The 16,139-nt window shown below is 42.6% G+C and overlaps 1 protein-coding gene across 15 annotated transcripts in view; it reads left to right on the top strand.

The window, feature by feature from the left end:
* Positions 1–14,662, top strand: part of LRP6 (LDL receptor related protein 6) — a 179,443-nt gene extending 164,781 nt beyond the window's left edge. For 6 of the 15 annotated variants that reach the window (XM_084811341.1, XM_084811350.1, XM_084811346.1 and 3 more), the window contains 5 exons: positions 324–554; positions 3,011–3,147; positions 4,698–4,795; positions 7,739–9,009; positions 9,687–14,659. In XM_084811341.1, the coding sequence (XP_084667467.1) occupies positions 324–554; positions 3,011–3,147; positions 4,698–4,795; positions 7,739–8,030 (758 nt within the window). In that variant the 3' untranslated portion in view covers positions 8,031–9,009; positions 9,687–14,659. Of the gene's footprint in view, positions 1–323; positions 555–3,010; positions 3,148–4,697; positions 4,796–7,738 lie in introns of all 15 variants that reach the window. The other 9 variants (XM_084811353.1, XM_084811354.1, XM_084811355.1 and 6 more) reach the window with 6 other exon arrangements.
* Positions 14,663–16,139: the final 1,477 nt, after the last annotated feature.

Here is a 16,139-nt window from a genome sequence, read left to right as displayed (position 1 = left end):
TGGGCCTGATCTCGGAAGCTAAGCAGGGTCAGCCCTGGTTAGTACTTGGATGGGAGACCTCCTGGGAATCAGGTTTCCTGCACTGAGTAGGGGGTTGGACTCGATGGCCTTGTAAGCCCCTTCCAACCCTACTATTCTGTGATTCTATGACCTTAGTCTGATTCACCTCCTACCTCAGTAAAACTGGGAACAGATTTCATCACATTCTCCTCTCATAATGTTATGTAGCAGCGTAAAATTCAAAAGGCATCAGGAACTGGCTCTGGAATTCAAGTTGTAGTGAAGGATATTTGGTATCTTACGATTTTTCTCCTTCCTTTTAGACACAACCGAAGAACCAGCCCCACAAGCCACAAATACGATCGGTTCTATAATTGGTGTGATTCTCACAGTTTTTGTAGTTGCCGCAATGTACTTTGTTTGCCAGAGGGTGCTGTGCCCTCGCATGAAAGGGGATGGAGAAACTATGACCAATGATTATGTGGTGCATGGACCAGCTTCTGTACCTCTGGGATATGTGCCTCACCCAAGCTCTCTCTCTGGATCTCTTCCTGGTTAGTCAACTGTCTTAAAGGCATTTTTGAACTGTGTTGTGTAGAATATCTTCTCTGTTATGAAGTTTTTCATGGTTATACCAGTATATCTTTGCTGATGTGTACCAACATAGCAAATATTTATGCTGGCTTCCCAGTTGGGGCAATTGAACTTCGAAGTAGTTGAAACTAGATAGAACCCTCAAATATTTTTATAATCAAAAGTGTCATGTAGAGTTGCATGCACTATCCGCTTCTTCCGCTGTCGTAAATTCAGTAATTCCTAAGCCCTTTATGCCTAAAGCCAAAATAAGGTATGCCAATTAACTGTTTACCAAAGTCCTCTAGGCAGCTTAGCTAGTGTGGCGCTGAAAGGTGATCAGGATAGACACATTGACCTGACTTGCATGTAACAAGTCATGCATGGCTTGTTGTTCTGTTAACCGCTGGGTTGTTTAGCCCCTAAACAGCCCAGCGGTCCAGGTTCAGATACCACACTCAGCACCCTATGAAGAAGCCACTCATAGGTTGCTGAGTAAAAGTGGAAGTGGTGTGTGCGCTGCAGGTTGGATGCTCACTTTCTTCCATTCGTCCCCGACAGCCCATCAGTTGTTTAACCCATGGGCTGTCGTTACATGCAAACTAACTCAGTGACGTTATCATGAACTTCCAAGTGGAGCGTGGAAATGCACATTTAAAGCTTACCAACTAAAACTTTGACCACCCACAAAACAGAAGATGCCTCCCCCACCTCCAAATTTTATCTCTAAAAATTAAACTGCTCTCTGCAATATGTTGTCAGCAGGGCTGTATGTATTAGTCTTTGCTAATACATACCAAACTTATTTATCAGCTTTGCACAAGTTCTGAAATGCCAAGAAAAACTTAATTATGCAACCTGCATAAATCATGCAAAGTAAACATATTTGCATGATTGATTGTACTTTACTGGAAAGTTATGGTCTCTTAAAAAGACGAAAAACCAAATCCATGGGGACTAAGGGCTGTGTATAAAGAAGATAGACTGCTTGCTTCTCTTAAGCCCATGATCCAAATGGAAGAAGGGAACTGGCCATGGAGAGTATGCATTCTCATAGCCCAGTTTCTTTCCCCATAAGAACCTTTTATGTTGTGAGGTTGGTTGCTGCTTCGCAATTTAAATTGTCTTGACTCAACTCTCACCTCAGCCAATACAGCCCCACTGGGTCCTCTTGCCCACTGGTTCCACAGAGTTCCTTGGCACGAAGAGAGGCATCCAGGAGGTAACCAGACCTTTAACCTGTGACAGTGATTGCTGTCCCTCAAGATTAAAGGATTGCAGGCAGGGCAGGATTGACTCTAGAGAATATACACTGTTCAGCATGCATTTGCAGAATCCCAATTCCTCCCCCCCACACACACACACGCCAAATTAAACATAGGGTAAATGGGATGCACGTCCCAGTGCAGATAGACTGTTTGCATTGCATTGCTTTCAGCGGAGTGCATGCTCAGATATGCATCTCGTTGAACACCCCACTGAAAGCACTGTAGTGCAGATAGATTGTATTTAGCTCTACACAAACTGTAGATTTTTACAAATATATTTTTGCATTTCTACACTTGTCTTATACCAATGATGTTGCTGCTCCTTTCCCACCATCATTCTCACCCTTCACAACCCTTCACAACATTTTGTCAGTTCTTAGGGCTTCTCCCTTCGCAATCATCACACTCTAGGAAACAAGGCGTCAAGCTATCACTCCTTTATTAGGTAACGACTAGCTTCTTTACAAATGCACATTCTAGGAAACTCTCAGACTGCAATGAAACAGCTAATCTACACAGCTACGACTATCATGACTATCAATAGAGGAGACAAAGTGGAAGTTAGAAAAATTGCCCGCAGTCTGGGCATGAACTTCACGGCCAGACTTGCTTGGCAGGGTTGCCCGTCCCCTAGGGTGGCTCCCTCCTACGTTGGCTTCCCTGAGTGGCCAACCTGGCGGAGCGTCTGAGCCCTGCCCCTAAGTTTTCCTGCTTCACTCTGTGACGGACCCTAGCATCCGTCAGGTCACTCCCCTCGCTCTCCTCCTCCGAAACCTGAGTTCTTATGGTGAAGGAATGGGGGAGCCGTTCAGGCTGGGCCATCTGTGTGTCAAGGTCTTGGGAAGAAAGTCTCGCTGTATCTGGGCTCGCTGGGGAGAGTGCCTCCCTCTGTTCTTGCTGTTCCCATTCTGATTCTAAATCTGAGCTGCCAGACATCTCCACACGCTCAGATTAATTCCTGACACATTTGTATACAGAACAGGTCCTCTTTGGGTAATTTTGTAAAGTATGTGAGAGTGGTCATTCATATTATCTGCTTCACATTATGGAAAAAAATATAGCCGCTATTAATGTTTAAACTTGTGATACTTGGTCTTTTCTACCCATAAACACCCTTGTCTGGGAACCATAGTTGTAAATGTTTAAGTTGAAAATTCTTTCTTTTTTAGGAATGTCCCGTGGCAAATCTGTGATCAGTTCACTAAGTATTATGGGTGGAAGTAGCGGACCTCCATATGACAGGGCTCATGTTACTGGGGCATCATCCAGTAGTTCTTCAAGCACCAAGGGCACGTACTTTCCTCCAGTAAGTCACTTTTGAGAAACCATTTTACCCATTGTTCACTGCACAGTTGAGCCTAGGTCTGTAAGCTTATTGGTGAAACCTGTTCCCAGTATAAGCAAAGGAGATTGACAGGAATTCTACCTCCCAGTTTTGGATGCCTCAATATTGGAGTGTCCAACATATCCTGTGCCTTGCCAGGCTCATGACAGCAGGGTAGAAATGAGAGAGGAGTGTGGGGCTTGACCCATTTCCCTCCAGTAGCAAATAATGGGAGGGAAATTACTTATGCCAGCTCCAGGAATGGCATAAATTTACCCCCATGATGGAGGTAAATACACTGTTCCCAAATACACTGACACCATGTTCCTCCTTTACATCCCCTGTCACTGGAGCACCAGCATCTGGGATGTAAGGGATGCAGGGGCTGGAAGGGGGGATCCAAAGTTGGATCTCCCTCTTTTAAGGGCAGATCTTTCTTTCTGCCCTCGGAGGGAAAGGTCCAAACAATCTTAGGGCCCCTGGAATGCCCTTCCGGGAGCCATAGGATTGCAGCCTCAGTTAGGCGGTTATTGTAACAAAATCCAACCAAATGGGAAACCCCACAAAGGATGCAAAAGAAGCAATGGGGTAAGCAAAAAAGGTGATTTATTTCACAAAATAAACAGCTCCAGTGCATTTTGGATCACAAGTAGGTCCTTCTTCAGAGAAATCTATAGAACGATGTATAAAATTTATGTTAAAGAGTTTAAACATTTCCCTGTATTTTTAAAATATGTATATACAACATAACTACAATAACAATACAATTGATTATTAAACACTACAAATCTAATGAAAGAGAGACTCAAAGTTCCAAACTATGCATAACCATAACATATACTGAATGATAACATATCTCAGGAATAAACAAACTGACTCAGTGTGACTCCAGTCTCCTGTGCTATTCCAGATCAGGGAGAAACAGACAAGCTAGTATCTGCGCAAATCGTGATTGGAAACAGCTGTATTTTAGATCAGCATTGCAAGGTGAAGAGACTCATTAAGGCCAAAGGGAGTCACTGTATTTAACCTCAATATCCACCTAGCTTCTTTCTCCAAAAGAACTTTTTCTGTTTTTTTTTAAATGTTATAGTGTTATATAAAAAAATATTGGTGTGTCTGGTTTTTCTTCTTTTCTTCTTTGTTCACTGCTTTGGAGTTTCTTAAAAAGGAATGTGATTTATAACATTAAATAAACGTTCCACATTCCTCAATTTTGTTCCCAGGGCACAGTCTGAAGGCACATGATGCAGCAACCTTGCAGTTCTACCATGGATATAAAGTGGGACATAAATTACCTCTAAGGCTGCAATCCTATGCAGACTTATCTGGGAGTAAGACCCACTTAATTCAGTGGGGCTTACCTCTGAGTAGACAAGCCTAGGATTATATTGTAAGATTAGTATATATAGAATGTCAGTGGTATATGTAGAATGAACTAGTGCTGTGTTCAATAAAGATTGCCTTACTACTGTGTTTAAACTTTATCTCAATTCTGTTAAAATTAGTTCTCCCGCACTTCTCTCTCTCAGATTTTGAACCCTCCTCCATCACCAGCTACTGAGTGTTCACATTATACTATGGAATTTGGTTATTCTTCAAATAGCCCTTCTACCCATCGATCATACAGGTAATATTATTAGTGTCCATTCCAACTCTTGTGTAGCCTTGCAAATAAGTTCACAGACATTTCCATTGTGATGGAAAATGAAATCAGGGAGGTGGTGTAACTTGAATTACCCCCACATTGACTGGATGCATGCATGTTCTGGTCACAACAATGAAGTTAAATTTGTCAGCACCCTACGCAATTGTGCCCAGAGAACTACATTAGGACCAGTGCTTTTTAACTTCTTCATAAGTGATCTGGAATTAGGAGTGAGCACTGCCAAATTTGCTGACTATTTAGGGTCGTTAAAACAAAAAGATGGCGAAGAGCTCCAAAAAGATCTCTCCATACTCAGAGAATGGGCATTAAAATGTAAAATGCAGTTCAACTGAAGCAAGTGTAAAGTGATATATGTTTGGGGGGTGAGGGTGGGAATCCCAACTTCATGTATATGCTGATGGCATCCAAGCTAGTGGTGACTGACTATTAAAGAGATCGTGGTGTTGTGGTGGACAATTTGATGAAAATGTATACCCAGTGTGCAGCTGCTGTGAAAAAGGCAAATTCAGTGTTGGCATAATCAGGAAAGGGAATGAAAATAAAACTGCCCTTATACAAATCTATGGTGCAACCACACTTGGAATACTCTGTACAGGTTTTGGTCAGCACACCTCAAAAAGGATACTGTAGAACTGGAAAAGGTGCAGAAAAGGAAACCAGAATGATCAATGGGCTGAAGCAACTTCCCAAGAGGAAAGGTTAAAACAACAGGGCCTGTTTAGCTTAGAAAAAAAGCAAGTAAGGGGAGACATGATGGATTGTGCATGGTGTGGAGAATGTGGATAGGAAGACATTTTTCTCTCTCATTATACTAGAGCCTGGGGTCATCCCACGAAGCTGATTGGTGGGAAATTCAGAACAGATAAAAAGAGGTTCTCCTTCATACAGTGCATTAAACTATGGAATTTGCTACCACAAGATTTAGTGATAGCCACCAATTGGATGATTTAAAAATGTGATTAGACAAATTCATAGGGTATAAAGCTATTATAGGCTACTTGTTAGACAAATTCATGGAAGATACAGCTGTCATTGACCTGGTTTGCACATAGCAACAACCCATAGGTTTAAAAACCAATGGGTTCTCACGCATGAGCGCACCCACCTCTTCCGTTTTTACCTCACAACCTGTGATCAGCTCCTTTTTAGGTTGTGGAGCATGATGTACGAACCTGGACCACAGTGCGCCCGTTCATCCCCACTTGTGCACGATAACCCATCAGTTTTTTAACAAATGGGTTATTTTTGTGTGTGAACAGGCCCAGTGACTACTAGTCATGATGGCTATATCCTACCTCCAGTATCAGAAGCAGTACAGCTTTGTACACCAGTTGCTAGGAAATATGAGCCAGAGGGTGCTATTGCACTCATGTCCTGTTTGTGGGTTTCCCACACGCAGCTGGTTGGCCACTGTGTGAACACAATGCTAGTCTAGATGCACCTTTTGTCTGATCTAGTATGGCTCTTAAGTTCTTATGGGGGGGGGAGATCCTCGCAAAGGGCTCCTCCCACTTCACAAAACTCTTCCTGTCAAGTTGCCTGGAGACTATCCTGGCTCACAGATGGTCTTCACCAGTTTGTTTCTGTGCCAGAGGCTTTTTTAACAGAGGTGGTGTTTTCACCAGCGTTTTACTCTGAGCCAGCCACGTGATGAAGTCCTTAGGGGATACATGACGTCCTGGCCATCCCACAGCCGCCCCGGACCTTATCAGGGAAAAAACGGATTTCCTGAGACTGCTTAAAGTCCAATTCTTTTCCTTCGGTCGGGTTCTCCCCAATACAGTTGCTGTGTGCTACAGCCCCCGCATTGACCTCGAGTATGCCGGCCCTGCCCAGGGGTGCGCCTTTCCCCGTGAGCCCCATCAAGGGGTGTTTCCTGTGTGTTTCCCATCCCTGCACAAACCAGTGTCTACTCAGAAGTAACTTCCATTGTGCCCAGTGAGGCTTCTCCCCTGAATGTCCACATCAGAATTTACAGAGATCCCCCTCAACTGACATGGCACAGTTTAAAGCCCAATTCTTTAAGTGCAATTAAGCGCAATCTCAAGGCTCCAATTTTTCATTGTTTGGTTTATTACCTTAGGAAGTAACTACTTCACGCCTTTGTTATAGAGATCCTGCACAGCATTGGTTTGGTTAGAAAGGGGGCTGGGTTCCCATCCCTGTGTCGTCATTGTTGCCCCCACCCCCCGGTCTTTCCCAGCACAAGCATATGTGTGTCTGCTCGGAAGTAACTGCCATTGTGCTCAATGAGGCTTTGGGGATGCAGGTGCGTCTGGGCTGTCAGGTGACATTCACTCCAACCCCCACCCGGAAGTATGTTCTGTGAAGCAATTTTTAACGGTGCTGTGTAGCACTCCCTTGTAGAGCCCTGCATGGACCAAATCGCAGCAAAGCCGATTCCTTTTAAAAAATCCAGTACTCCTCCATTTGCTTCTCCTGCCTGTGGAGACACGGTGAGAGGCAGCCTGCATTCCCAGTTTTGTATCCCTATGGCCTGCCTTTGGAATGCTCTGGGTAGTCTTTTGAGGTATGCACATATACTAACGAACTTCCTGAGCCACTATCAAAATGAAGAGAAGAGGAAATAACAGGTTGCTGAGATACACTCCCCTTGGGAAATAAAACTTGTCCAAGCTTGTTTTACTGAAATTGCACGCAAGGCAATCCTTCATTGCGGTTGTTGTTTTGTAGCTATTTAACAAAGGCCTGCATTTTGGAGGCTATGTATGGTACTGACTTTATTTCTCATTTAACCCTAAAAGCCACTCGCTCTCTTAAGGGGGGGGCAGGCGGGGTGAGTCCAAAATCTGTTTGATGTCTAGTGATGGCATATTGGCAAGATCATCTGAGGTTCCTTTGAAATACTGCTGCTTTTATTCACCGTAACATTTTTTGTTCCAGTTACAGGCCATACAGTTATCGGCATTTTGCCCCTCCCACTACACCGTGCAGCACGGATGTTTGTGACAGCGACTATGCCCCCAGCCGCAGAGCGATGACAACAGTGGGCAAGGGCTATACCAGTGACTTGAACTATGATTCTGAGCCTGTGCCCCCACCTCCAACACCACGCAGCCAGTACTTATCGGCAGAAGAGAATTATGAAAGCTGCCCACCCTCTCCGTACACAGAGCGGAGCTATTCACATCACCTCTATCCTCCACCCCCTTCTCCCTGCACAGACTCTTCATGAGAGACTCCCTCCCTCCTTTGACTGCCTCCAGCTTACCAATGTACAAACAAATTGTCCCTATCAAGAGGGGGGAGGACAAGTGGCAGGGTATATAGCGTGTACAGTTAAAATTTATTAAAGGGGCGGGGGATACTGGAGATAACTTGTACAGAAAGGGGTGGGGATAAAAATGGTTATTTATATATTTTCCTAAAACAGAGTTTGCTGCTTTGTGCCATAAGAATTTTTTAAAAATTGTATACAAAGGGGTTTTTTTATTTTTCCAAATGGAACACAAGAAGATGCCTTAAATCAGTGAAGTGACCGAGCAAACAGGGAAATGGAAGGACAGGGAGTGTTGCTGTTCAATGAGCCAAATACCAAAAAAAGGAAGAAGACAAAGTCGAAGAAGAAAGCTTTTTAACAAGGAAAAGAATGAAAGGAACCTGTCATGAAGCAGCATCTAGAATTATCTGCAAAGAGCTGAATAACCTCTTGCAATTTTAACTCTGATGGGCCAGCAATTCAGATTAAACTTTGAAGAAACTGTCAGACAGATAACTAATGGTACACAAAGGGCTTTGTTTACTGCAAGAATACAGCTATCACATCAGTGAAAACATGCATTTACACACTTTTGAAAATGGCACCTTTTGTTTAATTCAGATTGGTGAAGTAGGTCCGTTTCAACACTTTTGTAGCCCTTTGTCCCTTTCTGGGAGTTCTGTCATTTTGTTAGCTGTGGTTTTGTTTAAGGCTGTGAGCTTTTATGTTTTACTTTGTGGGGCTGTTCACTTGGCATTTGACCCTCAGTATTTTCCCTGAGATAGGGAGGGGGCCCAGCTGGGATTTGCAAGCTCCTTCCCTGTTCTAACTTGCGGAGGATCCTGCACGTAAATAAATGTGGGGTCTCCTGATGTCTTTTTTACCTTCTGTCTACAGGGGAAGAAGCAGAAGAGGGAGTGCACAAACCTGAGGCCTGCTCCCTGCCTCACCTCAAGTAAGATCCAGGGCGGGGCGGGGGGGGGGGTGTACAAGTGAGGAATGAACGGGGCCCTTTGTGAGGATGTGTGTGTGCGTGTGAATGTGAGAGGAGCCTTTTTCTTCTGCCCGTACAATAGGATTATGTTCTCCTACCAGGTCAGTGCTATTTCCATGATAATGACAAGGGTAATTATACCTGAATAACTTTTCCTCCCAGCTCTTCAAAAGGTTTCAGTGCCCAAAAAAGTTGTCATATTTTTATACCACATAATAATAAATAATAAAATAAATGGCATATTTATAAACTATAAAATTTAACTCTGAATTATTAGTTTAATGTAAATGAAATCTTATATTCTTGCAGTACTTTCAGTGTATAGTAAATATCACAGTATACAATTCATATATATTAAAATACTATTTTTCTTTATTAGGAAGCATTTAAACTTTTTTTGGAGTCAGGATGCTTTCTGAACACCTAGGTTGTCAGAAATAGTTCTTCCTGTTGGTGCAATGTTGATGTTCTATAAGCCAGTCTTTGCAGTATGACTTTAACAAGCCACTTCCTCTGATGTGGCAAAACTTCAGATCTTAAGCCCAAACCACTGTGAATGTCAGTTTATAAAGTTATTCTTTGCCAAAGTATTTTATTAACATTCTATATTTTGTTTCATTTTGTCTGTATCCCTTCAGTGATTCGAAAGGGATGCCAGGTCTTCATTTATGAGAGCCAATACGTGAAAATCTGGAGCATGCAGCTTTTTGCTGTTTAGGCAGTGAGCATCTAAGTCTTTGATGGAGGCTTTCCTGAGATTCAGCCTTTCGAACTTAAAAGCATCATGAAGGCCAGCACAGAGAGCCTTCCTCCTGGACTTGGGGGGGGGGGGGAGTCAGTATTGTAACACTGATTCTTCATGGATGTCAGGAAATTTTATTGCCTTCACTAAGAGCTGCTTCACATATTATGTGGCAATTGGGCGTTGCTAGGCCATTGAAAGATTCAGGCACATAGGACACAAATCTGCATAAAATTTGCATATGCTAATATGTATGTATGCACACTGAGAAATAATTACTAAGATTTATTTAAATTTCACAGAAAGCAAAGCCAGCCAATTAAGAGAGTTTTGCCTTTAAAAGCGGCCTAAAAATCATTTTTGAATGAATGAGTGAATGAATAAAATCCAAATCACCTCAAATAAAATAAATTTTTATTTAATTTGCTCTCTGCCCCAGATCATCCCAAATCAATAGTTCCTCTTCAATTACAATTAAGGATGAAATCCTATGCATGTTTAGACAGAAAAAGGCCTACAACTCCCAGCATTCCCCAGCCAGCACGGTGAATGGCTGGCTGGGGCATGCTGGGACTTGTAAGCCTTTTTTCTGCCTAAACATGCATAGGATTGCACCTTAAGTTGTCATCTCTTCTTCCCCTCCCTCCCCTTTTTTTATTTCCCTCTTGGAGGAAAATTGCCCCCATCCTATGCATTTCAGTTTAGGAGAAAAATTTATCTCGATACCAATGGAAGTTTTCCCTGCCTAACTGTAATTGCCATGTGGGTGGGGGTCCAGCCTATAGGGAGGAGAGGATTAACTCTTCCCTCCCCAGCAGTAATTCTCCTTGAAAATCACCCCCTGCATGGCAATTAAGGGGGTTTTTTTGGTTTGTTTTTAAGGAATCTTCCATTGGCATCAGTGGATACTCAAGGCTTTAAAGAATAAATCTGGGACAGGGACCCGGGCCCGGGCCTAGCGACTCCCCCTGGTGGCACTCTTACTAGCTGTGATTGCACCTGCATTACAGAATTACTTACCGGACTACATATGCAAAGCATGAAATTGCCACCGATGTCTTCAAACAATTGGACAGATAGTGGGCATACAGCGGGCAGTTGCAATCAGCTACACTCAGTGCCTGCAACTCCATAGCTAGCATAACCGATGGTGAGGATGATGGAAGTTGCAGTCCAACAACATTTGGAAGGCCACAAGTTGCCCACCCCTGGTGTATTTGGAGACACAAGTCACTTTTTCCTACTTCATTTGCTCAGGAAGATACCAGTGTGACATCAGAGTAGCAGCCGCTGCCATAATTTCTACATAAAGTATGAAGCAGTTCTTGCTTGTTTCCTTGCCAGTCTTAGTTAAAGATTTTCAGGCTCCAAACATGCCCTGCTTTTGAATCTATGTTTTGGATTTTGTTTTGTTTTTTGCTAACTTGTTGCACTGTTATATTTCAGTCATCAGAAGTTCACTTTCACTTCAACTCCATGAGTGATCATGGCATTTAGAAATCGAATGAAAATAAACTGTGTGCCTGACGATACCCCAAAAGGCTTTAAAAGAATCCTGTCTTTGTATCCCAATCCTAAGTGCATTGAATTGGAAGTAGGCATCATTGAATTTAATGAAATTTACTTCCAAAGTAATGTTTGTCAGGATTATAGCCCAAATTTTGAAATCATTCTCAGGCTTTGGTTCCAAAGACCAGCTTGCACAACATTTGCAAAAATATTGGATAACAGGAGCTTCATTTCAGATACTTGAAGTTCTGTAGTTGTCCACTTGACTCTTTGGACAGGAAAGAATTCTATGGGGTCTCCTGGAAAACGGATATGTTGTAAGCAATACAATACCCAGTGTGTGAAGAATATTGGAGGTTGAAGAGACACTGAAGTGCTGTTGGGAAGTGACTCCTTAGTGTTGTTTATACCATTCTGACTGGGAGTTAGCATGTATAAACTTGCACTGGGGAATTCAGAATATTGCATTGCTTTATCTCAATCCAAACACTTGTACTCCGTCAGCAACAATGTTTTCTTCTTGCAAAGTGTGTTTGTGCCAATTTTTGTTATGAGGTGGTTGAGCTTATGCCATGGTATCTTCTTTCTGTGACAGAACCAGGGTCCCTTGCCTCCTGTGCAGATTCATTTAGAAGAATTAGGTCTTCGCTTATGTGATGATAGCTGTCAATTTCAGGGGTGCACGCAAGACAAATCCTGGAAAGAAAGCAGCTAACATTGACTTCTGCCAGATGCAACATTTCAACAGGGTAAACCTGTTTAGCATCTCTGTAGGTCAACAGTTGTACTCTGAGACAAATCAGTCCTAAGGTTAAGTTACTGTTGAGGAGGAGCAGATGTACTAAGCTTCTACCACTATTAATATAATGAAACGGTGTATCCTGGGTAGTCAGCATGTAGGCTTAACTTGCATGATTTCACTCAATGCTGTATAATGCCACCTCTGCCTGTTCCTGAGACTTAGTGGGCCTGTTCGCATGGCTCGCTAAGCCACCATGGGTTAATTAGCGCCCAGGGCACCACGGCTCATCATGTCGTGTGAACCTGGCAAGGGTGGGTTGTTGGTGTGGTTAACAAACCACCCAGAACCCATGGGCTGTTTTAGGGACCGCATGATACGACAAGCTGTGGCTGTGGCTGTGACTGGAATAGGTACACTGGTGCCCACTGGTGGCAGTCTTATCAGCCGTGGGCACCACAGCTCCTCATGGCGTAAATAAACCCTAACGAGCCGCAGTGCTCTTGGTGGGCGCACTCCCGATTTTTCATTCTGGCTGATGCTTTTTTGCACATCACATGACTCCTCATTGGGGCAGCAGTCACTTCTTGTCCACTGAATGAGGAGTTGCTTTCTCTTGGGAACACGAAAAGCGAAGGTAGCCACATTGGCCAAAGGAAAAATGCTAATATCCATATTAGTGTAATAGTTTTATTAGGCCAACTCAAAGGGCACAAAATACTGTGCAAGAACTTGAAAGCTTGCACAGTGTTTTGTGACCTTTGAGTTGGCCTAATAAAGGTATTGTGCTAATATGGACTTCTGTATTTTCTTTTGGAATTTTTCTCTTGGGGGAGTGCTTACTTCCAAAGGGCAGGGTGTCCCCTGGGTCCTATTTCCCACAATTTTCTCCAGCTGATGCATCTTACTCTATGGGGATGCATGTACTTGAATTCACTCCACCACTCTGTGAAGACAACCCTTGGTTGGACATACACTGTTCCACATACTTCAGTGGTAAAGTGTTCACATCTGACAGGCATCTTTTAAGACATAGTTGCCTAATACTTACCCTAGCATTCAAATGCATGACTATTACAAGAAGTCCGTGTACCTTAATAATACAACCTATCCTGATCTCAGCTCTTCTGATCTTCTCTGGAATGATAAAGGCCTAAAGTCTAGTTAATGTTGCTCTGCTCATTGTAGAATATTTAAAAACAAGCTTTATGCTTGATTTTATAGCCACAGAAACATAGGAATATTTAATTGGGTTCCCAGCAAACAGTTTCTATTAGAAAAGCAATAGGTAGTTAACTGTTTACTGCAACTAGAAATTATTGTTAAACAAGCAAAGTTTTGTGCCTGAGACTATATTTTCCACTTTAGAGTCTATTTTTTGAAGTTTTGCTTAAAAATTAGTGTGTTTGCTCTAAAGGCTGGGGGATACATGATGACAATCAATTAAGAACACTAGCTTTTATTTAAGAGAGTTAAAATAAGCCCTCTGCTTTTAAAATACCAAATGGATAGTGGAATAAGAGTGAGTTTTTTGCAACTCAGATAAACTGAACACAATGATAAAACAGAGTGCGTACCAAATTACACTTCGCAGCATGCATCCAAACAAACATGCACTCCAGCCCTAGGTATGTTTACTAAGTCTCACTCCTAAGGGGGCCTGTAAGTAAGTATGCATAGGGATTGTAGCCTTAAGCACTTTTGTTTTCCAGTGATTTTGGTGGGAGAGAGATGCACATATTTAAATCTTCCCCATTGAAATCAATGAGACTGAAAAGAGCTTTTTTGGCCTCTGCATAAACTACCTTAAAGGCAAATTCTGTTAAACCTCAAAGGGTGAAAGTATCTATTAACAAAAATTGTCAGTTTCACTGAAACTGTACCTGAGGTCTTTGCAGCTAAAGTTATAAATCTATAAAACCTATTGTATAAATACATGTGCTCTGAAATTTACTGGCCTATGCTACTGTGTCAACCTCTGGTAGTTTGATCCCAAGGACCATTTTTGTCCTGAAAATACTTCTGACCAAGGTCAGTGTAATATACATTAAGGAATTTGCCTGGCATCCATCACAAACTCTTTAAAAAGAGATTAGGTGCGGGCGGGGAGGGGGCCGTTGTTGCAGTAGGAGCAGTGAATGCCAAAAAGAAATTAGAGTGGTGCTGTATACTTTAGCCAACCAGGGGAAAAGGCAAGATACCTTCATATATGAAGAGGATACTGTCTAGCATAAGCTGAACAAGCCTTGTTTGCAAGTGAAGGATCTGGTGCTGCTTTTAGTATTTTCAGTGTTTTCACTTTGTTTTTGTAATTTTTAATCTCTTTCCTTTGTAATATTTTGTTTAAATCCCGCTAGCGTGTTCATAGATTTCTGTATGATGGTGCTTTGCAAGGATGTCTTATAATGACCAACATTTGGTCAGCCCTACTCACTCATTCACCAACACTTGTTTTGTATTGTAAAATAAAAGTGCTTTACTTGCAAGCTGTATATAACCTTGTACAAAGTTCCCTACCCTTTTTTCAAGTATTACTACTATACATGGAGTTGTAACAAATAAAATGTTGATTTTTTTATAATAAACTTGAGTGGAAAATGTACTTTGTTCATTGTGTTGATCATATACAGGGACTTTAATTTAAACTAACAACATTGAAAGGACAACGTGATACAGGGAACCAAACTGTGTGAGGTGTGTATAGTGAACACCTGTGCCTGAAGTACATACTGTATCAGTCTTCAACCTCTTGGATCCCTCAGTTGTTCTTCATTGCAACATAGGAGCAATAAAACAAGCTAATTTTGTTTATAAAATAATGAAATGGAGATGAGAGGAGGAGGACCTTCTAAGCTGCCTTGGGTTCCTTGCAAGAGGGGAAAAGGATATAAATGTAATATAATAAAATAATAATTTTGACCCTTTTGATGCTCCAGATGCCATTTTGTTTGGAAATTTTTAATTTTTGTGGTCCCCCTGACTTGTGGGGTGGGGGTGGGGTGGGGGATGCACTGAGGGTGGGGGTGTAGGGGTATAGCTGCTAGCGGGGAGTGGAGCCTGTTGATACTACCTGGCTGGTCACGGGACCGAGCCCAATGAAAAGGGGGAGATCGCTAATGCAAAGCCTTTCATCAAGTGAAGCAAAAAATAGCATGTTACCTTCCTATCCCTGCAACCTGAGCTTTTAGTTCTTCCCCTGGAAGCTTTGACACTTGGTAATCCTAGCAACACCATATTAAATGCAACAGGACAAGATACTATTGTTTTACTTTCCTTGTTCATTTCAGTAACAGTTATCACACTAAATAATTGTGGTTGCAGCCAGACTGGCTTTGGTATGTTATGGGAGGAGTAAGGGTAGATGGAACCTGGCAGAGCCAGAATAGACTGGCTTTTTCAGATCCCAAGACTGTGCCTGCCAGAACATAAGAGCCCTGCTGGATCAGACCAAGGGTCCATCTAGTCCAGCATTCTTTTCACACAGTGGCCAACCAGCTGTCATCCAGGAACCCACAAGTGGCATGAGCGCAACAGCACCCTCCCACCCATGTTCCCCAGCAACTGGTGTACATAGGCTCACTGCCTCTTGGTACAGGAAACAGCATATAGCCATCAAGACTAGTAGCCATTGATAGCCTTTTCCTCCAGGAATTTGTCCAACCCCCTTTTAAAAATTGGTGGACATCACTACATCCCATGGTAGCAAATTCCATAGCTTCACTATGCACTGTGGGAAGACGCCCTCCCTTTTATCTGTCCTGAATCTCCCACCAATCAGCTTCATAGGATGACCCCGGGTTCTCGTATTTTGAGAGAGGGAGAATATGGTTTATTAGTGAGCTGGTAAAATGCAGGTCAGTTGGCAATCCTGATTTAAGCTTCTATGCCACCTTCCTCTCGAACTTGTATGGAGCTCTGTCCCAGTGCCTTACGTAATTAAAACTAGGAGTATATCACATGCTAATTTGAGTACTTTCTTAACTATCACTGCCCCCTAAGGAGCCATGGTTAGCTCCTTGCTATTCTTTCTAGCTATCTAAAATGATTTCTAGGGCAGCTTTCAGGGTGGAAGCCTCTCACGGCAGCACGCTATGCAAAAAC

The sequence above is a fragment of the Heloderma suspectum genome, chromosome 7 (assembly GCF_057233095.1).
Source record: "Heloderma suspectum isolate Gila_16-S chromosome 7, 16-S_ref, whole genome shotgun sequence".
NCBI classification, from domain to species: Eukaryota; Metazoa; Chordata; class Lepidosauria; order Squamata; family Helodermatidae; genus Heloderma; species Heloderma suspectum.
Note: the sequence above shows the minus strand (reverse complement) of the source record. Positions and strands in the feature narration are given on the sequence as shown.